The 25,713-nt window shown below is 50.2% G+C and overlaps 1 protein-coding gene across 1 annotated transcript in view; it reads left to right on the top strand.

Moving 5' to 3' along the window:
• The first annotated feature begins 2,181 nt into the window (after positions 1–2,181).
• NOVA2 (NOVA alternative splicing regulator 2) overlaps positions 2,182–25,713 on the top strand; it is a 32,467-nt gene continuing 8,935 nt past the window's right edge. Inside the window, exons 1-3 of the mRNA XM_070387482.1 lie at positions 2,182–2,888; positions 13,416–13,559; positions 18,667–18,833. Coding sequence (XP_070243583.1) covers positions 2,633–2,888; positions 13,416–13,559; positions 18,667–18,833 — 567 coding nt within the window. The 5' untranslated portion in view covers positions 2,182–2,632. The remainder of the gene's footprint in view (positions 2,889–13,415; positions 13,560–18,666; positions 18,834–25,713) is intronic.

Genomic DNA, 25,713 nt, shown 5'->3' on the forward strand with positions numbered 1-25,713 from the left:
GTTACTGGGGTGGCACAGATGATGGCAGAGGGTGCAACAACCCCCTCCACCAGCCTCTGGCTGGGGCCCTGCAATCCCCCAGGATTTGGTGCTTGGAAAGCTGACGTTAGGTTGCTATGGCGATGGGTTTGGGGCGGTTGCCATAGCAGCAGAACTAGCCTGGGTTTAAAAATATCTAGGAGGAGGTTTGTGTTTGTGTGTGAGTGTGAGTGCGTGACCGACCGTGCTGTTGTATGTGTCCAAACGGGAGAGCTTGTGGGGGGGTGCGGTGTGGAGCTGGGACTGCAGGCATGACTTGAGGGTGGGGGCTGAGCTGCACACAGAACTCGTGTGTGTTACAAGTGTCGCTGAGTAGCCTGTGAAGTCCCGTGCATTTTGTGCTTTAGTCTACATGGGCTACGTATCTAAATGTGTGTGATTCCCCAATTAGTGTAGAAGACATAAGTGAGCCTGTCAGTCTGTACATCACATGTCCCTAGCATGTATGCCTTATGTAACATAGGCTGTGTATGTCTTGTGGTTTTGATCATATACTTGTAACTTCTCAGTGTGTGTGTGGCCAAGTGTGGAGTTGTTTTGGCTCTGAACAGGGGCACCAGGGACACACTCAGATATCAGATATGTATCTTTTTGTGCATGAGAGCCTGTGGTGTGGCTTTGGGTCCACATGAGTGAATGCACATTATGTATTATGGGCATCTGTGTGTCCGTGTGTTAGTGTATGCCTATTTCCTGTGAGTCTTCATATATCAGAGTGTGCCTGTGTCAAACTATTGAGTGTGCACCTGTGTATCTGCAGAGGGGCCCCGTGTGACTCTGTGTTGGGGGGACCTTCACATCTGACTCCATGGATGTTTGGGTATATATACCTGTGTGATGTGAGTATATGTGGCCTGAATGGTCGAAAGTGTGGATCTCTGCCTGACCCCAGTATCTCCCTACATCCCCCTGCCTCTTCCCTGTCTCCATGGCAACCAGCTCCTCAGCTCCCTCCAAGAAGATGGAAGGGGAGGATCCAGACTGCAGTGGACCACGACCCCCTCCCATCCCCCTTGGCTCTGGGGACAATGCAGGGGGAGGGGACAGATGGGCAGCCACCCCATCCACCCCAGGCCATCTGCTACCTTCCCCATCTCATCCTGGGGACCTGAGAGCGTGGAAGAGGAGGGACAGGAGTGGGACGGAGCAGAAGGAGGAGGCCCCCAGCTGCCACAGTTACCCCCATTCAAGCCCCCTCTGAGCCAAATCTTACCTCTGGCTGACCTAGGAAGAAAAAAAAAATCCTTGGAGACCAGAAATTCAGGAAGAAGAAAATCTTCATGTATCAGACAAAATCGAATATTAGCAATGATCCATTCTCAGGAAGGGCCCTCTACTTATAGTGACTTTGGGCTCTGAAATTAAGCTTGTCCTGTGCTTTAATCCCAGTTTTCCCTCTATCTACCTGTGTGCCCTCGGACAAGACACACTCCAAGTTCCTGGGCCTCCATCTTGTCATCTGAAAATCAGGTTTTCTTAATGCCATGTATAGTAATACTTACTCTTTAAGGGCCAAAACTGTTTCGTTCCCTGTTGTATCCCAGTGTTCGGGACAGTGCCTGGCATTTGGAAGGTTTGTTAAGTGCTACCGACTGAACTGTCAGCTGGGTACTAGGATCAGCGCTCCATGTTTTGAGTCAGGTGTCCATTGACTCAATTCCCTGAGCCCTTGCAGTTAACTTTGTTGATTCTTCAAGTGAGAGAAGAAAGATTTGAGGAACAATTTCCTGCTGTCAGGGGTGGGAGATATGTGAAGCAGGCTTTCTTATCGCGACCAAGTGATGTCCGGTGACTGAGGCTCAGTTTCCTCATCAGTAAAATGGAGATAACAGGAATACCTCACAGAGTGGGTTGCTGTAAGGTTAAATGTTTGTGACGTGCTTACTGAGAACCGGACCTGGCACACGGTAAGTGCTCAATAAACGCTCATTACGGCGAGGGGTGGGGAACGTGCGAAGGAGCTTAGGGTCCTTACTGTAGCCTGGTCCCTCTAGTGCCTGAGGGGGGGGCGTGGTCAGCCCAGGGGGCGTGGTCCAGGCTTCAAGGGCAGACCAATGGGGCGCCGAAGGGCGTGGCCCTGACCTGCATGGGCGTGACCTTGCGCTGGTGGGAGGGGCCAGGCCGCTGTGGGAGTCTCCGGGAAGAAGATGCTCGGGCCAGCAACCACCGCCAGCCCAGCCGCTGCTGCCGCCCGCGCTCGCCGCCCCCCGGGTCCCCACTAGCGGCCGCCTCCGCCTCCTACCTCCGGCCCCGTTCCTCCGGCCCCCCGCCCCGGGCAGGGTCTGGGGGGCTCGGCCCTCTGCCCGGGGAGCAAAGAAGGGGGTCCCGTCCCCTCCAGTGGCGTGGCCAGTCCCCGGCCTCTGTGATCTTGCGACAGACCCCACCCCTCAGTTCTCTCTGGGTCCTCTCCGAGACCCCCTTTTCCCTCCTGTCCCGCTCACATCCGCTCTCCGGGCTCTGTCAGCCCCCCAGAACCAGCTCCCTCCCTCCTCCCCTCTCCGGGGTTCCCCCTCCCCCATCCCGCCGCCGCCGCCCCCTCCCCCTCCCACATCCCCTCCCCTCCCCCTCCCCCGTCCCCCCGCCCCCCCCCACCATGAGGATGATGGCCGCCGGCGCGGTGCACGGCCTCTTCACGGCCTCCGCGGCCCCGCAGCCGCCGCCGCCCCCGCCGCCGCCGCCGCCGCAGCCCCAGCCTCCCCAGCAGCCGCCGCCGTCGCCGCCGCAGCCGCCGCAGCAGCAGCAGCCGCCGCCCCAGGCCCCCCCCATGGAGCCCGAGGCCCCGGATTCCCGCAAGAGGCCCCTCGAAACGCCCCCCGAGGTGGTCTGCACCAAGCGCAGCAACACGGGAGGTGAGAAGGGGCCGCGGTTCGGCGCGGGGGAACGGGCGGGGGCCTCGCCTTTCTCCACCGCCCTCCCCCGCAAACGGCAGGTGCAAGGGCTCAGGGGAGGGGAAGGGCGCCCCTCCCTAGACTGGAAAGGAGAGGGGAGTTGGGGAGGGAACCGGCCCCCTTCCCCCTCTCGCCGCGGGCCCGGGGCCGGGAGCTTTGTCTGCGATGAGAGGGGCTGAGGGGGAGGGGGTGGTAAGTGTCCTTGGGGGCGCGCAAAGGATGGGGGGCGTGGGTCCCTCCGAGCGGGTGTCTCTGTGTCCTTGAGGGGTGTGTGATGTGACCGTTTCGGGGCAGGGGTGTTCCCAAGCTGGCGTGTCCTGGCGGGGGGAGGGGAAGGAGCTGAGGAGGCCTGTGGACCCGGAGCCTCCCTGGGGATGTCCTGAGCCAGGGTTGCGCCCGAGGGAGGCATGTGTGGGCCACGGGCGGGATTGTGCTGGGGACAAGCTGGGTGGGTGTGTTGGGTGACATGGGGGAAAGGGTGGGTGTGGAAAGCTCAGTGAGAGAATGTGTGGTCGGGACAGGTGTGTGTGTGTGTTCATGTGTATACGTGTTAGCCCTGTAAGGCCTGGATGTGTGACATTAGGGATCATGGATATGACAGGAAGAAGGGTGTGTGTGTGTGTGTGTGTGTGTGTGTGTAAGAAATGAAAGGGGCTGGGCTTCATGTTTGAGACCCTCGGAAGGGTATGTGTGACAAGTGTGTGCATGTCACCCCAGAGGGGACTGTGGAAGAGTGTGACACATGAGAGAGAGGGTCTGTGTGACATGCAAGGGGGTGTGTGTGGGCTGCCTGCCGAATGGGCCGGCTCTGGGTATGAGCCATGAGAGGCCTTGTGGATGAGAAGAAGGCAGTTCAGTGTGTGTGACACAGGCGTGTCCCGGGTGGGGTGGGACCAGGAGAAGCTGGTGAGGGTATATGACAAGAAAAGAGTGTGGGTGTGACTCCAGAGAGGCTGTGGCTGGGTGTGACACATGGAGGTGTGCAACGGTGACATCAGAGGGGGTGTGTGCAACAGGGAAGGTGGGTGTATGGCGGGGGAGAGGCTGGGTGAAATTCAGGAGGGTGTGTAACAAGGAGAGGGAAGGATGGGGCCCATGTGACAGGGAGCAGGAACGTGTGCATGTGACACCTAAGGGGTGTGAAAAGGGAAGGTCTGTGTGTGACACCTGAGTGTGTATATATGTGTAACAAGGGGTTGTGTGTGAAATGGTTGGTGTGGGGATGATTCTCTGTACGTATGACAAGGGGGAGAGTGTGTGTATGTATGTGCGTGATGGCTGAATGTTTGACAACACATAAAGGGTGTGTTTAGAAGACAAGAGGGACCCTCACAGTGTGTGTGTGAAGAGGTATGTGGACCAGAGAATAAAAGCCGAGCTGGAAACTCTAGGTGTATGTCTGCCCGTGGGGTAGGGTTTGTCAGGGGACTCAGAGAGCCCAGCCTATTAACTCCCTGGAAGGAGGGAGACCCCAGAGCAGACATGCCCCTCCCAGCGGTCACCTTGGCCAAAATCTTAACGCTTCCTCTGGCCTCTTCCTCCGGATGGGAAAGGGGTGGCCTGGGGCAGAGCGAAACTCTTCTAGTGGGTGCGGTGGGGACCTCCCACCTCCTCTCCTTGGATGACGGGAGCTGAATCTCTTCTTCCCATCCCAGCCCCCTGCCACCCCTGTCCAGGTGAGATAGGAATCGGGGAACCCCTGGCTGCCTTTGAGGGTGTCCAGCAGAAATTGGAGGAAAGGGAAGTTGGGGGAGGGGTGGGAGGGAGTTTCCTGTCCTTCTTCCTGCTCCCCCACCCCCAGCACACACATGAATGTGTCCCGGCCACTTCCTCGCCTCCTTCCTGCCTCACTGCCATTCCCAGTCCTGGAGAGGGTCTGGGGACCCAGGCGGTCAGTCCTGAGCCCAGTCCGGTGGTCCAGCCCCGCCCCTGCTGGGGGGAGGGAAGAGATCTCATCCCTGTCTTCTCTTAAAGGGCTGAGATGTTCAAAATCTGAGCAGTCAGAGCAAAACGGCACCATTTAACAGTGATGTTGCCAAGGACGGTGAAGTCCTAGCGTTTGGCACCTACTACGACTCAGGCTCTGAAACATGGAGTAATCTCCCAATTCAATCCTCAGGGGAGATGATTTGAGCTGCTTTTTCAGATGAGGAAAACTGAGGCTCAGCAAAATGAAGCCACTTGCCTGAAGTCACACAGCTCATAAGTGGGGGAACTGGGATCTCTCCAACCCTGGGCCGCCCGGTTCCCATGTGCTCAGCCCTCCTCCAGCAGGGGGGAAACAGATGAAGCCTTAGGGACCCTGTCCTCCCGACTCGTCCACCTCCTGTCTGTTGGCCCAGGGGAAACTGAGGCCAGGAGATACGAAAGGACGGTCCTCCGTTTACAGAAATGCTCAGGGGCAGAGCTGGGCAAGCATCCAGGACTTTTCATCTCAAAATTGAGGGCTCCTTCCAATAATTCTTTCATGTCTGTGGGATGCTGGGTCAACCTCACTCCTTTTCTGAGCTTCAGTGTCACCATCTGCCAAATGGGGAAATAAAAATAATCAGAATGATGATAGTAGCTACCAATTTTATTGCTTAATACCTTACATGCAGTATTTCATTTAATTCTCCCAACACTCTATGATCTGATGATAATAATAATAGTAAATTGTAACAATGACATTTATGGCGCCACAGTACATCAGAAGTATTATGGAAAACACTTGGCACTCAATCATTTAATAATCCTTACAATTCTATTATGTTACCCATCTTATAGGTGACACATTGAGGCACAGAGAGGTTAATTAACTTGCCCAAGGTTAGTTAGTGAATAAGAGGCAGAGCCGGGATTTGAACTCGGGAGGCTGGGTCCATTGGATGAGTAGACACTATAGTGAACCCCATTTTCCATCGAGGAAACTGAGGGTCGGGGGTAAGAAATTTTTGTAGTAAGTCCCAGCAGACTGAACTCCTGCCCCTGGGGCCAGCTTAGGGGCTTGTAGAGGAGATGGTGGCTGTTAAAAGCGGCTTCTGGGCACTACGGACAGGCAGGCGTGAACGAGGAGGCTGAGTGGAGGCTCCAGTTGGGAATTCACCAGAGAAACATAGTCCTGGTCTGGTGGCACAGTAACAAAGAATGTCCCCCTTGAGTACAGACGATAACTCTTTTTTTTTTTTTTGGCCATACCATGAGGCATGTGGGATCTTGGTTCCCTAACCAGGGATCGAACTCAGACCCTGCCAGTGAAAGCACGGAATCCTAACCACTGGACCACTAGAGGAGTCCCACAGATGATAATTCTTAAGGTGCCACTGGACTGCCCCCTATACACCTGACTGTATTCCCATCCCTGTCACCCCTACATTTACAGAAACATCAACTCCCCCATACACACGCACACAGACCTCACACCCTAGTCATAGCTGACACCAGCCAGGCCTTGCTCCTGAGATCCTCGATCTTTAACACAGTTATCACCAAGGTTACTAGCCCTAGAGTGAGAGCCTCCGGGGTTCCTCTCGTCACTGCCGTGTGCTTGGTGTGTGACCCTTGGGCACATTCTTTCACTGCTCCGAGCCTCAGTCTCCTCATTTGGAAAATGGGAACTGTAATATCCACCTCTACCACTCCAGGCTGTCGTGTGGGTTCAGTGAGATTGTGTATGTGGGTTCAGTGCCGTTGTGTGAATTCAGCAAGATGCTTGATACACAGTATCAGGTCTGGCAGACTGAGTAAGCTCTCAATAAACAATAGCCATCGTTATTATTATTACTCCTCTGGAGAATGTCACGTTCCTGATTCACCATCCACTGGTGATTTGCCCAAAGGAAATCACGCCCTGTCCATCTATCTGTCGGAGAGAGTGTCACAGCTCAAAGACAGCATCGCACCTCTCAGCATCTCATCCCTTCAGAAGCATGTCTTGGTTGTATTATATCTCTCGCAAGGACGGGCAGCACCATCATTCACAGAAAGACATCACCCACCAATGTCCCGCCCCTCCTCAGTGGTACCGACCACACCCCAGCATCTTTTCCACCACCAGCTTTTCCTCACACACTCCCAGTGACAATATCAGCATCCCACCCCAGCCTCCTCAGACCTCACAGAACACATTGATGCTTCCACCCCTACCCCCACACAAGAGCAGGTACCATAAGTACAACACCCCTACTTTGGTTCCCCCCAAACATACAGTCACCAAAAACCCCACCTCTGCTGCATTCACTTCTGTCCTACCTGTGTAGTGAACAGCCCTGTCCTGCATCCATACCATCTTTCCGTGTCAATGCTGAGTAAAAAGTGCCACTCTTGGGAATTCCCTGGTGGTCCAGTGGTTAGGAATCTGTGCTTTCACTGCCAAGGGCGTGGGTTCAATCCCTGGTCAGGGGACTAAGATCCTACAAGCCATACAACACAGCCAAAAAAATACAGAAAAAGAGGGCCACTCTCCCCATACATAGCACCCCAAATGTCTTGGGTAAGTCAACATTATTTATGGAGGTAGAGGAGTATTGGTTCCTTGTTGGAAGCCTTTATAAGCTTTTCTGAGGATCAGGTACATGGGAGTGGAGGAGACCAGAAACCCAGAATGACTAGAAGAAGGAAAGACAGCCCGATCCCAAGGTGGAAATATTGAAACTGCAGTAGAGGGGAACCAGGAGAGCTGAAATTGGCATCTTTAGTCGCCGTCCTGTGTAGAGGGAGCAACTATCTGGACCCCAAGGGAAAAGCTGAAGGGGGTTGGGGAACGGTGGGTGGGTGGAAAGTTCTGGCATTTTGCTTCAGTAGAACTTTTTCACAGGCAGAACCTTGGTGGTTCAAACAGGGTGGGATATGTGAGATCCAGGGGCTTCTGGGTTCAGCTGATGTCTCGTGTCTGCCCTTTGCTTCGAGGCAGGCTGGTAGATAGAAGCCTGGCTCCTTCCTGGAGGAGGTGAGCGTCCCACGATGGGAAATGAAGAAGAATCTGAAGAGCGCTAGAGCAGACTGTGGGCTGCCATGGGGACTCCAGGACCTTAGAATTCTGAGCTTCTACAGGTGGGAGGTCTCGGCTGGTCACTCTCTGTAGGACCCTGATCTCTGAGGAGGGGCCTCCAAACTTCCACTAGTCTGATATAGGGACCACCAGGCACCCACAGGGTGGTTTAAGCAGGGATTCCGTGGACAGACTTTTTCAGGGGAATCATTTTGGGTTTAGATGAATGTGCTTTGGGAGGAAAAAAATATAACCAGTCCTTCAAACTCTATTAGCAATAATTTTTTTCAATGTCCTCTTTAAATAGATGCATTTACATTTTAAGAGGGAAGGGACTTAAAAGGCATGGACTGTCTGTCTTGTTCTCTGCTATGTCCCCAGGATCTAAAACAAGGCCTGGCACGTAGTGGATGCTCAGGAAGGGTTTGTTGGAGGGAGGGAGGGAGAAAGGAAGGGAGGGAGAGAAAGAGCAAGGAAATAACAGTACAGAGGGATGTAACAATTCAGGAAGAGAGGTAGATGCTGGAAGGCGAGTGGAAGCAGAGCCTAGTTTCTTATCAATGAGAACACGTTCCTCCTCCAAAAAGCAGGGAGAAGCCTGAGGAGAGGTGATGAAGGAAGTGGCATCCCCTCATCCTCCTATTTCCTAACAAAACCCCAAACCTTCGAGGCGCATTTCTACATTGATAGAGCACTTAGTGTGTGCCAGATGCTGTGATAAGAGCTTTGCCTGTGTTCATGAAATAGGTAATAGTAAAAATGATGATTATGATGATGATGACACCTGACATTTCTAAAGTGGTCTACGTGCCTGAGACCATCCTAAGTACTCCACGAATGAGCATTGAATGAATGACAGTTAACCCCAGAAGACAGCGCTATCCTGTCCCCATTTTAGAGATGAAAAAAACAGAGGCCCAAAGAAGTGAGGTGACTCACCCAAGGCCACACCACCCATCAGTGACAGAAGTCGGCGCTCAGTTGAGGGCTGTTTCTGTCATTTCATTCAGGGCTTCTCAGACGAAACCTGAGGAAGTGTGAGCGAGGGGAGTGAGGGGGTCCCCAGTTTTCTGTGGAACAGTCTTCAAGAGGGAAGGTGAGGAAGTGGCCCTGGCTGGAGAAAAGATGGGGAATGAAATCAAAGAAGGAAAGAGGATGGAGTTCTTGTGAGAAACCCTCCCCGTGCTTCTAAACCTGCCAAAGATGGAGAACCGGCCCCATCTCTGTGTCAGGTTGAGGGGCAGGGCAGGCAAGGGGCCACCTCTGTGAGCTCAGGGAAGGAAGTCATTTGTTGGGGGGGTGCTTAGGAAGATGGATGGAGAGGCACCCTGGGGGGCTAATTACCTAATAGGCTTAATGATCTGATTAGGCACATTTAAGAGGATTGCCTTGGGCTAAAGGAAACCCCTTAATTCTGGACCTCCTTCCCTTGCCTGAAAAGCCACATCTAGCCCCTCGCCCCCATGGCTCCGTGTTCACACGGCAGGGAACCCAGAATTTTCTTTCTCCTTTTTTTTTTTTTTTTTTTTGGTCATGCCGTGCAACAATGCACGAGTTCTTATTTCCCAGACCAAGGATCAAACCTGTGCCCCCTTCCGTGGAAATAGAGAGTCCTAACCAGTGGACCACCAGGGAATTGCCGGGGAACCCAGAACTTTCAATCTTAAGGGACCAAGTGGAGATGGGCAGGGCTCCCAGCCCCCAGGACCCTGCCCCATGCTTCTAACAGAGCAGTTTCTCTTTTATCTGCTCTGGATGTTGGAGTTTCACTGGAGATGTTGAAACTACATTTCCGTCGCTTAAAAGAAAAAGTTGAAAGCCACTGGGGGATGATGTTCCGAGACCTTAAGCTTCGGAAACCAAATGGCCTGGCTTGTCCCTTCTCTTTCCCAGGATTTGTGTGAGCTCAGTCGCATCTCACTGTTTGCAGCCCTGTGGACTATAGCGCACCAGGCTCCTCTACCCATGAAGTTTTCCAGGCAAGAATACTGTAGTGGGGTGTCGTTTTTTCTTCCAGGGGGTTTTCCTGACCCAGAGATTGAACCTGTGTCTCTTGCATCTCCTGCATTGGCAGCAGATTCTTTACCACTCGTGCCAACAGGGAAGCCCTTCCCAAGGTTTATTATATGCCTACTATGGGCTGGGTGCTTTGTGAGTCCCTGGACATGAGGAAGAGCTTCAGTGACGTGGCCCACACTGGACCATGGTACATCCTTCTGAAGCCTTGAAACAGAGATCCATCCCCTCCCTAGGGTTCCAGGGAAAGTTCCAAGATGGGACATTTGAGGGGAGACTTGAAGCACAAAAGGAATTCTCTGGGGGAGGGGCATTCTTTGTGACCCTGCGGACTGTAGCCCACCAGTCTCCTCTGTCCATGGAATTCTTCAGACAAGAATACTGTAGCGGGTTGCCATTTCCTCCTCCAGGGAATCTTCCCAACCCAGGGACGAACCCGTGTCTCCTGTGCCTCCTGCACTGGCAGGTGGATTCTTTACCACTGAGCCACCTGGGGGAGCGGAGTTCTAGGCAAAGAGAATGTGCAAAGGCCCTGAGGTGGGAGGGAGAAGGGAAGTTTGAGGAGCAAAAAGGAAGGTGGATCTAGTGTGCCAGGATAAAGATAAGAATGTGAAGCTGGAAAACAGGGCGGGGCCAAATAACAAATCAGACTTAGAAGGTTCCTGACTTTTTCCCTGGGAGGACACGGGGGCAACAGTTTGATTAGAAGATTGCAGAGGTTAGGCAGTTGCCTTGAGACTGCATTAACAAAGTGCTTTGCACATGACCAAGAAAATTGGTTTATAACAAAGAATGACCAAAGCCTTATTAAGGACTCTTGGTGCCGCCTCCCACCTCAGGGTCTTGGAGACTGTCCTGGTGCATACTGGTCTTCAGCTGCCAGCAGGGAAAAGTGTTAAGCATGGGTGGACCAAGAATGAATCAGAATTGCATTTGAATCTCAACCCAGCAACTGTCTTGGTGCCCTTGGGCTGGTGCCTTAACTTCTTTGTGCCCCTCTGTGTCTCCGTTTCCCCTTATGTAAAAATGGAGGGGACTTCCCTGGCGGTCCAGTGGTTAAGAATTAGCCTTCTAATGGAGGGGGTGTGGGTTCAATTCCTGGTTGGGGAGCTAAACCAGGGAAAAAACAAAACTTAAAGTGGAAACAGTATTGTAACAAATTCTATGAAGACCTTAAAAAGTGGCCCATATCAAAACATAAAAATAAAAAATAAGTAAAACATAATAATAAAAAAAATAATAGAGAAGGAAATGGCAACACACTCCAGTATTCTTGCCTGGGATATGCCATGGACAGAGGAGCCTGGCAGGCTTCAGTCCATGGGGTCACAAAGAGTCCGACTCCACTTAGTGACTGAACAAAAACATGTATATAAACTATGTTGCAATGAGGGAGCTTCCCCGGTAGCTCAGCTGGTAAAGAATCCACCTGCAATGCAGGAGACCCCAGTCCGATTCAGATTCCTGGGTTGGGAAGATCTCCTAGAGAAGGGATAGGCTACCCACTCCAGTGTTCTTGGGCTTCCCTGGTGGCTCAGACAGTAAAGAATCTGTCTGCACTGTGGTAGACCTGGGTTTGATCCCTGGGTTGGAAAGATTTCCTGGAGGAGGGTATGGCAACCCACTCCAGTATTCTTGCCTGGAGATTCCCCATGGACCGAGGAGCCTGGCGGGCTTCATGGGGTTGCAAAGAGTCAGACACGACTGAGCAACTAAGCACATGTTGCAATGGAAAAATTAAAAAAATAAATAAAATGGAGCGCATTTTCCCTCCCTCACTGGGAGGTTGTGAGGAATGGGTGAGATCAAGCTGGCAAAGCTCTCAACACAGCACCAGGTCAGTAATGAGTGTCAGAGCCTCTCCAGAGTCCAGCCTTCTGCTCCCCTCCCGCCTCATTGCTTCCACCAGTCAGACCACCGTCACTTCCTGCCTGGACTATTGCAGTTGCTTCTTTACTGGGGTCTTCCACCTGTGCTTGTCACAGTCTGCTCCCTTCATGGGCCTCAGGGGGATCTTTTTAAAACCTAAGACATCACACATGGGGCTTCCCTGGTGGCTCAGCGGTAAAGAATCTGCCTGCAATGCAGGAGACTTGCAGGAGACGCGGGTTTGATCCCTGGGTTGGGAAGATTGCCTGGAGAAGAAAATGGCAACCCACTCCAGTACTCTTGCCTAGAAAATCCCATGGACAGAGGAGCCTGATGGGCTATGGTCCACAGAGTCACGAAAGAGTCGGACACAACTGAACTCCTCTGCTCAGAGCCTTCCCGAAGCTCCCGTCTCACCTGGAAGAAAAACCACCTTGGTCCACAAGCTTGAACACCCCACCACCATCCCCACCTCTCTCAGCCCTCATTTCCTCCCCGTCCTGTCTCACTCAGCCCCAGCCACACTAGACATCTCACCCTCACAGCCCAGGCACACCATCACCCCAGGGCCTTTGCACTTGCCCTTCCTCCACATGGCCACGTGGTTCTGGTCTGTTCCCTCCTCCACAGACGGGAAACAGTGTATTTTAATGGTTCAGAGCAGGCACTCTGGAGCCAGGTGGGACTCAAATCTCAGCTCTACCACTTCCCAGGTGGCACTACCCAGGCGGTACCTGATGGGTACCCAGATGTTGCTAATGGTAATGAATCCACCTGCCAGTGCAGGAGATGCAAGAGATGTGAGTTCGATCCCTGGGTTGGGAAGATCCCCTGGAGGAGGGCATGGCAACCCACTCCAGTATTCTTGCCTGGAGAATCCCATGGACAGAGGAGCCTGGCAGGCTACAGTCCACGGGGTCGAAAAGAGTCGGACACAACTGAAGCGACTGAGCACACACGTGACACCATCTACTAGCTGTGTGAGTGGGAGAAATCCCTTCACCTTTGTTTCCTCGTCTCTGGAACGTTTTTGGTTTTTTTTTAAGTACCTCCCTCTTAGCATCAGTGTGAAAATGATATTTGTAAATTACTCGGAACAGAGTCTAGTATGTATTAGGTACTATGGAAGTGTCTGTTCGACAAAGAATGCTGTATCCTTGGGATGGGCTTTCCTAGCCACCGGATCTGACAGTCCAGCACCCCATCCTCTTTCCTGCCTCTTTTTGTTTCCTCGGTACTTACCGCCATCCGACAACATGAAATGCACTGTCTTGTCTCCCCTGCTCTAGAAGAATGTAACTGTGTGCTCTTGGCTGAATCACTAAAACTCTTTTGACCTTATTTGCGAAATCAGGGATCTTTGTCTGTTTTCTTCATGGCTGTTTCTCTAGAATAGTGCCAAGCACAGAGCAGGTGCTCAGGAATTCTTGGTGGAATGACTGAATGAATGAGTGAATGAGGATCATTACGTGTATTGTTTCCCTATTGCTGTTCTCTTGAGTCCTTGCTCCTGTATGTTACTGTGATCACAGTGGGTTTTCCAGCCCAGCCCATGCCAGTGCCTCCTAGGAGGTACTATCCAAAGGTGAAGACCCCTCTCTCCTGACTCCCCTCCCTGCTGTGTGCCCCTGCAGAGGAAGGTGAATACTTCCTGAAGGTGCTGATCCCCAGCTACGCTGCGGGCTCTATCATCGGCAAGGGTGGGCAGACCATCGTGCAGCTGCAGAAGGAGACAGGAGCCACCATCAAGCTCTCCAAGTCCAAAGACTTCTATCCGGGTGAGCCCCAACCCCGGGGCACGCTTGCTCCAGCCTCCCATCCCTCCCATCTGGGCCCTCCAGGAGTGGGGAAGGCTCCCCTAGGGGCAGTGAGAGTGGTAGGGGGCCTCTCCTCCTCCCCCTAAGGGGACTGAGCAGCCCTGGGCCCCAGGGGCCAGGCCTGAGCAGATGGGGGTGGGGGCAGGGCAAGACAATGGACTGCTGCATATTCATGAGCTCATTTGCATGATGTGGCAGATGTACCCATTCCCACACACCTGCCCCGTTGGGTCTGTTGGAGGAGCTGGTGGGGGGTGGCCAAGGAGGCAGGTGTTGGGGTGTCCCTCAAGGCTTGGGGGTTCAGCCATCCGTGTTACACAGACCCTCAGTCTTTCCCTTTGGATTTCTCTGTCACCCCATCTCACCCGATCTGAGTCACACTGGTTCTCCATCTGTGTGGTTCTTTCCATGTCTCTCATTCTGTCTCTGTCATCTTTCTTTCTTGCCCGTTGGCTGAGCCACACGGCATGTGGGATCTTAGTTCCCCAACCACGGGTGGAAGCCGCGCCTCCTGCATTGGAAGCGCGGGGTCTTGACCACTGGGCCACCAGGGCAGTCCCTTTCCCATTGTTTCTGACTTTCTCATCTCTTGTTCCCTGAGTCTCCACTCCCATCGGCTTCTCTCTGTCTCCCCATGCCCTCTTTCTCCTCTGCCTCTCTGGTTCCCTTTGGAGGTCCCCCATCTCTGTTCTCTTAGCCGCCCAGCCGGTCTGTCCGTCTCTGCTTCTCCCTTTCTGTCACCTCCTCTTCCCTTCCCTTTCTGTCATCCCATCTCTCTCCCCGTATTTTCCTTTTCCTCTACCTCTTAGTCTCACTTTTTTTTCTCCAACTATGTGTTTCCAGTCACCCATTCAACCAGTATTTAGTTGCACCCCTCAATGGGTTCATTCTCTGCAGGGGGTTGCTCCTCATTTTTTTCACACCTGCTTGCCCATCTCTCCCCTTACAGTCCTCTTTTTCTCCTAAGTCTCAGCTTCCTCTTTTCTTTTTTCCTCTCTCTCCACAATCAGCCCATTTTCTGCCTCTTCTCCAGCTCTATCTCAATTCCTCCAATCATAAATTGTCCAGGCCCCTCCCCTCTCGCTAATCCCCCTCAATATCTCTCACCCCCTTCATAATTCTCTCCCAAGACCAATGCCTGAGCTTCAACATCTAGGAATCCAGGGAAGGTCCCCTGAATTGCGTCTTTGGTCCAGCGCTGGTTCTAGTTCATCCTTAATCCCCTTGGATTTTTTAGGTCAAACACCAGAGCTGAAGCCCAGGGTCAGGACAATTTCATATTCTCTCTCCCTGTCTCTCTGTCTCCTCTCTCCACCCCGCCCTCTGCCTCCCATCTCACTAAGCAGCTTTGGCAAGAGGTTTAGAGAACAGTCCAGGGAACCTGGCACAACCCCCTTTTCTCTTCCACCCTGGCCCAGTTTTCCCCTCACCCTTCTAGCCCACAAGGTACGGATGAGACCTCTGCTTAGGACACCCATCCAAGGACACTTGGTTCCTTGCCCCTGGATCTCATTCTGTGACATAACATACGTCATCCCCTCCCAACACAGTGACACGCCCCACTGGCCAGGCAGCTGAGAACCCCAAAGGATGGGCCAGTCATTGACTCGCTCCTGGGCCAGATACTGTTCAAACAAGCACCGTGAGCTAAGCATCTCTCCCCAGCCCCTGGATGTGCAGCCAGTCCTGCTCCCCACCCCCACCCCCATTGGGAACTTCCAGGTCATACAGCATGTGCTGGCTCCTGGCTCAGAGATGCAGGAATAGCCCTACATCCCAGTCCTATCCCTGGGACTTCCCAGGACCCAGAGGAACATAGGAAATGGAGATGCTACTGCTCTCGCATGTGTTTCTCTGCTTCTGGTGATACCCTCCATTCATTCATATTCTCTGAGCATCTTCTCCAGGTCAGCCCCATGCCAGACAGAGATGGGGACACAGCAGTGACTGAGACACCCCAGCTTAACCCTCATGGATCTCACATCCCAGTAGGGAAGATAAACTGAATACCAATCATGACTTAGGGTGGTCAGGGCTGGGACGGGGAAGCCCAAAGAATGGAGAGAGCCCAGACAGAGCACCTGACCCAGACTGAGATGATCAGGAAGGGCTTCCTGGAGGAGGAAGCCAGAATAATAAAAGAGTGGGCTAGGTAAAGAGCAGTAAAGTGTGATGAGGGGAGATGAAAGAGCATGTTCAAAGGCTGCGGGGTGGGGGTTAGTTGTTCAGTGTGGCAGGTGAGAAATGACAATGGAGAAATTGAAAGGGTCCTCTGGGCCTAGTTAGCTCACACACACACACACGCACACACACACGTATGTCTGCACTTATGTATCTACTCCATGAAACAAAAATATGTGTGGCCCTTAACCCAAAACGGGGGGCAGAACACACGAAGGGTGCCCCCTCCTTGGTACAGGAACCCCCAAGCTCCAGATTCAAGTCTTCCGAGTCATACATGGAGAAACTTAGACCCTGAAGGAAGCAGGTACCTGCCCCAAGCCGCGCAGTCTTCTGTGTCGCTTACCCAGACCTCTCCTGATTCTAAAATTCCTTCAGATTTTAAACAACTGCCTGGAGCCCTGGACCCTAACCCCAGAAGAAAAACAGATACAGACACTTTTTTTTTTAATGTATTGATTTATCACATCTTTGTGGCCGAGTTTAACATCTTATGTATTCTTTTTTACCATCAAAAATACAAAAGCAAAATTGCAATCATTGTATGCCTCCCCCCAACACATACACACGCACAGACTCCACCCACACCAAGTTTAGCACCGGGTGGCTAAATGTTTAAAAGCCCAGACTTGAAGCCAGACCCATGGGTTCAAAACCCTGATTTTTCACTACTGGCTGAATGAATTTGGACAAAACCCAGGTGCCTTAATGTCCTTAGCAATAAATCAAGAATAATAATATCACCTGCCTCATATATTAAAGTGAACAAATATATATATATATATACATATAAAGTGCTTAGAATGATGCCCAGCAATTGGTGTTATGTAAGCACCAGCTGTTATTATTAGATATTCTTTCAGGGTTTAACTGAGTCCCCCAAAGCCCCTGTGGATCCTGGTTAAGAATTACAAGGGGGTGTGAGATCACAGACTCCCTGAGCTGGAAGGAAGCCTCACAGAGATGGAGAGCAGGGCCACTTCAGCCAGGCTCTCCCTGGGGCCACCCCACCCCCCAAGTTCCCACCCTGACCCACACCCTTTCCTATTTACACCCAGACGGAGGCAGCCTATGCGCTGACTCACGCTTGGCTCAGACCAAGCCATTGTTCTGGGGTGGAGGGGAGTAAGAGTGAGGAACAGAGGCCCAGAGGACATGGAGGATGTCAGCTACACCAGTGACCCAGGACGGGGACACCCAGACACATGGTGAGACTGGCATGCCAGGCTGAGCGACGGCAAGCGAGGGATCGGGGTGTAACACCAGCGTGCTGCATTGGTATACCCACAGGACACTGGACACTCACCCCCAAGTGTCCCAGACATGCAGGCACATGGAGCCTGGTGCACTCAGGACCCAATTTAGATCCAGGGAGCTAACTGGTCCTGCAAACGGAGTCCTTCCCAGGGAGACACACACACCACACCTAGCTTGCCTGTATCATCCAGGCACTCACAGCTTCACCCCAGCCAGTCCTGGTGGAGTCTTCTTTGTCTGGCTGTAATTCAGACCCTCACACATACACACAAATACATGAATTCTCCAAATATCAATTCTTACATACTGACATCTGGGTCTGCCTGTCGGTTTCTTTCTCTTCCTCATGTTCACCCTCATCATTCACAGTGTCTTGCCTGTTACTTGTACATGCGCCTTTGCACGTATATATGCAGTCCACACACCATTTGTCCAGGTAGTCTTTTGAACACCCAGAGGTGTCCGGATATCTTTTCCCTTACGTAAACACACACACACACACACACACACACACACAGGCGCACTGTCATACAATCTCCAAGTGCTATGCATTTATCGTACAACGTCAATGCCACTTCCTTGGATTCTTTGTTTCTTACTCTCAAACCCTCGTGCACACCCAGCTCAGTCTTATAAATAGTGTACATAACCTTGAACATCACAGCGACATCCAAAGTCTTTCCCCCCACACAAACGTCTTTACTGAAATCACTATGTCATGCAGTCTGTTTGTATCCTGGTCTCTCCTGCTCTTTCTTTTACACACATACACAGATATTTGAGCCAGTCCTGCCCAAGAAAATACAGGCACACACACACACACACCACTCACCCAAACAGCCTCACAGATGTATTTGCATTGGTCAGTGTCACCCAGAGTCTCTCTCTCATACGTATATATCCCAACATCACCTAGAATTAGCACCTCTTCTCTCTGCTACCCATCCCAGTACACACACACACACACACACACACACACACACCCCAAGGATGCCCAGGTCAGAACCGCCACAAATATCTGGAGAATCGCCAGCAGAGGCACCCTGCCGTCCTTTCTGCATCCCCATCTCCACTCTTCCATGAGTTGTCTTTGACCCACTCTGCTCTCCCCTCTCCCCACCCTTGCCCTCCCCCACCCCTCAGCCCTCCATCTGGTGGGTCCAGGCAGGCACTCAGGCCTCTCTGCTGTCTCCCCCATCCCCCAGCCCTTCCCCATCCTCTCCAAAAGCCCAGAGGCCGTCGCTGCAGGCTTTCAGGGGTTGCCAAGGCAACGGGGCCTCGTCCCTCATCCCCCTGGGGGTGGGCTGAGGACCCGGCCAGCCACACCGATAAGGGGGTTCCAGTTACTGTGGCAACCGTTGCAGGCCTGAGCTCTCGGCTTCTAGAAGGTGGGGGGGGGCAGTGAGTGAATGGTTGCCAAAGCAACCGAGAGCCAGCAAGGACTGGGAAGAGGCAGCTGAGCCCTGTCTCCCTTGCCCAGGGCTGTTGTGGGCATAGCAAAGCACTTAAGCATCATTCTTCCATTCCCTGGGTTTGTTTTAAGGGAGGGAGAGGAAGTGAAGATAATAAAACAGGAATTCCACTCACTCTCCTTCTGATGAGTGTGACCCCTCTCTTCCTTGCTCAACAGGAACCACAGAGAGAGTTTGCCTGGTACAGGGCACAGCAGAGGCCTTGAATGCTGTGCACAGCTTTATTGCCGAGAAGGTCCGAGAAATCCCACAAGCAATGACCAAGCCTGAGGTGGTCAATATCCTTCAACCCCAAACCACAATGAATCCTGACAGAGCCAAGCAGGTTAGCAGGGATAGAGGCTGGGTTTTCGTAAAGCCGGTGGGATTTGAGAGAAAGCACTTCTTCCATGTAACCGGATTGTGATGAGGGTTCAATGGCATGGTGGTGGTGTTCTGGCTGTTAAGTCCTGTCCGATTCTTTGCAACCCCATGGACTGTAGCCCATCTGGCTTCTCTGTCCAGGCAAGAATATCAAAGTGAGTTGCCATTTCTTCTCCAGGGATCTTCCCGATCCAGAGATTGAACCTGCATCTCCTATTTGGCAGGCCGATTCTTTACCACTGAGTCACCTGGGAAGCCTGCTTCAATGGCATAATAGCTAAAAAACATTTATCAATCAAATACACAGTAGTGGTTCATAAAGAGAGCCTAAGGACGCCAGACCTCTTATTGGAGTGATTTGATTCAGAGGGAGAATGAAGGTCTGGGAGAATCTGACCGAGAGCCCCTTATTTATCCCTCCCTCCTAGGATTCACCAGATCCCCTTCTCTCTTCCACCTCATCCCATTGTCTCTCAAAACCACCTGCTTCCCACTTCCTGTTCTCACCGGAAGTAACCACCCCACCCATAGGCAACACAGCACTAGTACCTGCTCTGTTCATAGCTACTGGATAGGAGTTTAGCCACCATTTTGGGAAAATGGGGCTTCCTTAGGAAGCGAGGAGGCGGGTCTTTCTCCTACACAGCCCTCTTGAGGAGGGATGGAAGGAGGGCAGAGCCGAAATTTCGGTTGCCTGCATTATCAGAAGCCGTGGTGTAGGGATGTGGCAAGAGTGGATCAATTGCTTCCTGGGCCTCGCGGGACTGTGCACACCGGGCAGCTGGGCTTCCTGTAAAGCCCCTGGCAACATGGCCCTGACTGGGTAGAGGGCCGAGCAGAAGCAGAGCTCGGGGTTGGCGGCGGTAAACTCCCCATTTGCTCTCCCTCTCTCCACTCCCCTATACGTGTGCACACAATGCAAAAGGGCAGAAGCCCTGAGCAGGCGGACAGGCCACTTGTGAGGGTTCCTGAACAGACGTCTGCCTGGAAGCAAAGATAAGAGAGAGAGCCTCGGTAAAAGGAATCTGGGATTCCTGGGAAATCCTATTACCCTGAGATGGGAGAGACCACGGGTCTGAGTTTCTACGAGTTCGTGGGGAAACGGTGGGCAGCAAACCCTGGTAGAATACTGCGGATCAGAGCGATCCCCCCAAAATCTGCGAGTTTGAGGCTTGGAGCGCGGCTGCTGTCCTTGGTGCTGAAGCAACTCCGCCCCTCGCTCCCAGCCGGCCCTTTCCTAAATCCCTTCCCACCAGCAGGCCACAGCTTCCCCACAGTTTGCAAGGAAGCAAAGGTACTGCCTCTTCTCTCTGGCTTCGTCGTGGCCACTAGGGGCTCAGGGTTCATCAAAAGTTTGTACATGTTGCAGGGAAAATGGGGTCAGCTCCTGACCCTGAGCGTCTTACTCCACTCCCTAAGCCACAGGAACTCTGAAATAGTGGAGTCTAACAGTTATAGAACCAGGATTTTTTTCTCTGCCTTGTTACTCAGGGGCTTCAAAGAATGAAAGAGATAATGGCTAAAGGTTCAGACTCTGGAGTCAGATGTTGAGTTGAATTCTATTCTGATAGTTCCTACCTGCAGGACCTTGAGCAAGTGACTTGATTTCTCCATGTAAAATGAGATTCATAATGGTACCTATTTAAGGGTAGTGGCTAGTGTTTATTAATGTTTGAAATGTTTGCTATTGTTGTTACTATGAGATTTTTGAGTCAGGAGGCAAGTCTGTTCCCTTTTTGCCTTGGACTTGCTGTGTTGCCCTGTGTCTTATTCCATTATGTATGCTCAGCTTCCCTTTCTTTACAGTGGGGAAGCGGGGTCAAACTGGGGATTATAAATTGAAATGCTTCTGGAATTCAGAAAGGGAACATAAAGGACTGAGGATGTACCCTTATCATAGAGGTATCATGGTATCCCTAAAGTGGGTAGTTTCTGCTCAGCTCCACTTGATTCTTACCCTTTGGGAATGAGGATGGAGCATTATTGGGTTGACCCAAAAGTTTGTTCGAGTTTTCCTATAACATCTTCTACATTTTTCAAATGAAGTCAAACATATCTGAAATCAACTGATTTTTCAAGGTTGGCTCAGTTTTTAAAACACTGTGTGGCTGTGGGCTGGCTGTGGCCTGAGCACCACCAGTTTGCCACCTCTGGGTTAGACGGGTGGTTCTCAGCCCTGGCTGGTATCTGAATCATCTAGGTTAACACAGATGCCTGAGTCCCAGCCTGGGACCACTGAATCCAAATTTCTGGGGAGAAGTCCTGGGAATCTGAACTTGAACTCTGGCCTGAGGTCAGATCCTGGCTTTACTAGTCACTATCTGTGTGACCTTAAGCAAGTTATTTAACTTCTCTGTGCCTCCCTTTCCCAATCTATGTGTTAGTCACTCAGCTGTATCTGACTTTTTGTGACCCCGTGGACCGTAACCCACCAGGCTCCTCTGTCTATGGGATTTCCCAAGCAAGAATCCTGGAGTGGGTTGTCATTTCCTTCTCCAGGAGATCTTCCCGACCCAGGGATCAAACCTGGGTCTTCTGCACTGTGGGCAGATTCTTTACCATCTGAGCCACCCAATCTATAAAATGTGCTAATAATAGTACCTACTTTATACAGTTGTTAGTGGCTGCTGCTGCTGCTGTTATTGTTACTGTTGTTTTTAAATCTCCAGACTTGAAAACATCTGAGGCAGATGGTCTCTGAGGTCCTTCTGGCTCTGAGACACTTACAATTCTACGGCTCTGTGATTCCAAGATTCGAGGAATATATTATTCTAACATTCTACTGTTCTAACATTCAGGATTCTATAGAACTGCATCTGCAGATCTAAGGTGCTGTGGTCTTGCAATCTGGGCCTATTGTGAGGACAGCTACTGTTTTCTGAGGGCTTCCCTGTGCCAACCACCATGGAATAACCTTAGTCATTGAATATCCGCAAGACCTGAATAGAGCAGCTGTGGTAATGTCAATGTCAACAGTGAGGAAACGGAGGCACAGAGAAGTGAAGGCTTTTGCTTTCACCATTCCTTGGTGGGCACAGTTTCTTCGATGGAAAGTTTTGATCCTTCTCCTGTTGCTCTGCAATGCTGTATCACATACTAAATCCCTCTTTACTCTTAGGCCTGGTTTTGCACATTCTTCTGTTCTATCCCCTTGACTTGTCTTTTTCCAGTGATTTCTTTAAAATCTGTATTGAGAGATAATCCACATACTGTAGAGTTCACCATTTTAAAGTGTTTAATTCAGTGGTTTCAGTATAATCACAAAGTCATGTGTTGATCAACACTGTCTAATTTCAAAACATTTTCACCACCCCCAAAAAAGCCCCATACCCATTAATAGTCATTTTCTATTCCCTAATGCCTCTGCCCCAGCCCCTTTCACCAGTGATCTGCTTTTAGTGCCTATAGATTTGCCTATTCTGAATAGTTTATGTAAATTGAAAGATACATAATGATATATAATGTGGCATGCTGAGTCGTGCTTTCCTTCCCCTAACATAATGTCATTAAGATTCATCCATACTGTGCGTGCATGCATGCTAAGTCGCTTCAGTCATGTCCTACTCTTTGTGATCCTATGGACTGTAGCCCGCCAGGCTCCTCTGTTCATGGGGATTCTTCAGGCAAGAATACTAGAGTGAGTTGCCATTCCCTCCTCCAGGGGATCTTTCTGACCAGGGATCAAACCCACAACTCCTATATCTCCTGCATTGATGGCAGGTTCTTTACCACTAGGGCCACCTGGGAAGCTCAAATCCTTACTGCGGTGTGTATCAAAACTTCATTCCTTTCTGTGGCCAAATAGTACTTCATTGTATGGATGTACCACATTTTGTTTATTTATTCATCAATTGATAGAAATGTAGGATGTTTCTACTTTTTAGCTATTATGAATTATGCTGCTAATGAACAAATGTGTGGAAATTTTTTTCAGTCCTCTTGGGTAAATACGTAGGGTGGAATTTCTGGGTCATATGATAAAACCTACGTTTAACTTTTTGAAGAACTGCAAGACTGTTTTCCTAGGTGGCTGTGCCACAGATGTGGGATTTAAATACAGGTCTGCCCCTGGGGATAACAATCATTGCATGTGTACAGTCACCCACCCTTGGTTAAGTATGTGCCAGGCATTCGTCGAGGCACTGAGAACCCAGCAGTAAGCAATAAAGACAAAAATTTCTACCCTTGTGGACCTTAAATTCTCCCCTGGGAAATCAGAAAAGAAGCAAATAAATAAAATGTATAGGATGTCAGAGAGGGAAAAGTACTATGAAGACAAGATGGAGAAAAAGGAAAGGAAGTATGGGTACCTTTTTTCTCTTTATATTTGGAAAATGTTTAAAGAACAGTATGACGAACTCCCTATACACTGCACTTAGACTCACCAATTATTAACATTTGCTTTATCTCTACACACAGACACACAGACATACACATTGACTTTGGGGTTCGTTTTGTTGTTGATCAATTTGACTTTTTTTTTTTTTTGGCTGAACTGAGAGGCATGCAGGATCTTAGTTCCCCAACCAGGGATCAAACCTGTGCCCCCTGTATTGGAAGCATGCAGTCTTAACCACTGGACCACCAGGGAAGTCCCTGTTGTTGATCTATTTGAAAATAAGTTGTAGATCTTATGACTCTTCACCCCTAAATACTTCAGTGTCTAGCTCCCCAAAACAAAGATAGTCTCCTATATTATTATATTACTTTTATCACACTTACAAAAATTAACACTGGATTCATAATATTGCTAAATAAAAAGTCCGCATTCAGATTGTCAAAAATGTCTTTTACATGTATAGAGTATTTTTATTAAAGATTCAGTCAATGTTCATGCGCTGCATTTGGCTGTTATACCTCCTTAATCGCTTTTAATCTAGCATAATCTAGGATATATTTTTGAAGGCAGAGCCAACAAAATTGCTGATTGGATGTTGAAAGGGAGGGAAAGGGAGGACTCCAAAAGGAAAGGGAGGAAGGAGGAAAGGGAGGACTCCAAAAGGTTGGGGCCAAGTAGTGGTAGCACGCATTTTCCGTGTGCTGAAATGAAGAAGACTGTGGCAGAAACACAGTTGAGGAGGAAGGTGAGTTTCGTTTTGGACTTTTGAGGGATCCACTCAACATCATACGAGAGATGTGAAATTAGCAGTTACGAATCTGAAGGTATCCATGATGGAGACGTAAAATAAACACACATGAATGAGCTTTGATAATCTGGGTGGGCAGGGAAGGGCTTTCTGGGGGGGGGGGTGCATCTGTGCAATGAATGAAGAGAGTGGGAAGCCCTCTTTTCCGAGGAAAAGCACTCCAGGTAAGGGAACAGCAGGTGCAAAGGCCCTGAGTCTGGGCACAGCTGGGCCAGTTGGAGGGACTGCAGGGAGTCTGGTGTGTCTGCAACGAAGTTAGCGAGAGGGAGGAAAGACTGAAGTCAGAGAGATCAACAGGGAGCACAGTATGTAGAGCATCAGTTCTCAGCCCTGTTTGATTGTTTGAAGGACCCAATGTCCGCTTTCTCCTGGATATATTAGGTTGGCCAAAAAGTTCGTTTGGGTTTTTCCATTGCATTTTATGGAAAACCTGGAACGAACTTATTGGCCAACCCAATATTTTACCATGCCCACTTTACTCTCTGAAATTATATATACAATGAGCCTATTTATATAAAGAGAAAGCATATCTATATCTCTAAGATCTTTAACACTTGTATTGAGATATAATCCACAAAAATACGTTGGACCCATTTAAAGTATGCAATTCAGTGGCTTTATTGTATTCAGAGTCGGGCATCCATCACCGCAATCAATTTTAGAAGTTTCATTTCCTCAAAAGGAAATCTTGATCCCTTTAGCCACCACCCCTCAATCCTCCTAGCTCTTCCCCACCCCAGCCCTAAGCCACCACTAATCTCCTTTGTCTCTATAGATTTGCCTGTTCTGAACATTCATATAAGTGGAATTATACAATATATGGTCTTCTGTGCCTGGTTTTGTTCACACAGCATAACGTTTTCTAGGCTCATCCATGTTGTAGCAAGCATCAGTCCTTCAACTGGTTTAAATTGACTGTAATTTTCCATTGTACAGATGTACATTTCCTATATCCCTAAATATTTTTTCCTAAAGGAGAAATGAAAGGAAGGTGATTTGTTATAAAATGAGTTTTAATATGGTGGCTCAGACAGTAAAAAATCCACCTGCAATGCAGGAGACCTGGGTTTGATCCCTGGGTGGGGAAGATCCCCTGGAGAAGGGAATGGCAACTCCAATATTCTTGCCTGGAGAATTCCATGGACAGAGGAGCCTGGTGGGCTACAGTCCATGGGGTTGCAGAGACTCAGATATGACTGAGCAGCTAACACTTAACAAGATGAATTTTAATATGTAAATGCTCAGGCAGGGCCACAGTAGAAGAAATAATGAAATAGCTGCTCACACCTAACATGGCCTGAGTGACACAGCAAGAAACACGGTGATCCAGAGCGTAGTAACGGAGATTTAAATGATACAGATGGCGTTACTACCAATGTCATGGTGTTTTTTTTTTTTTAAATTGAAGTATAGTTGATTTACATTGTTATGTTAATTTCTCCTCTATGGCAGAATGATTCAGTTATTCATATATATATACCTTCTTTTTCATATTATTTTCCATTATGGTTTATCACAGAGTATTGAATATAGTTCCCTGTGCTATTCAGTAGGAACTTGTTGTTTATCCGTTCTATATATAATAGTTTGCATGATGTCATAGTTTTCTAAAATGATGAATGACTCTTGGTAAATTCAGAACAAAACAAAATACAGCCTTATCTTGACTTACTGATACTGTAGTTACATTCCTGA

This window comes from Bos mutus, chromosome 18 (assembly GCF_027580195.1).
Source record: "Bos mutus isolate GX-2022 chromosome 18, NWIPB_WYAK_1.1, whole genome shotgun sequence".
Lineage (NCBI taxonomy): Eukaryota > Metazoa > Chordata > Mammalia > Artiodactyla > Bovidae > Bos > Bos mutus.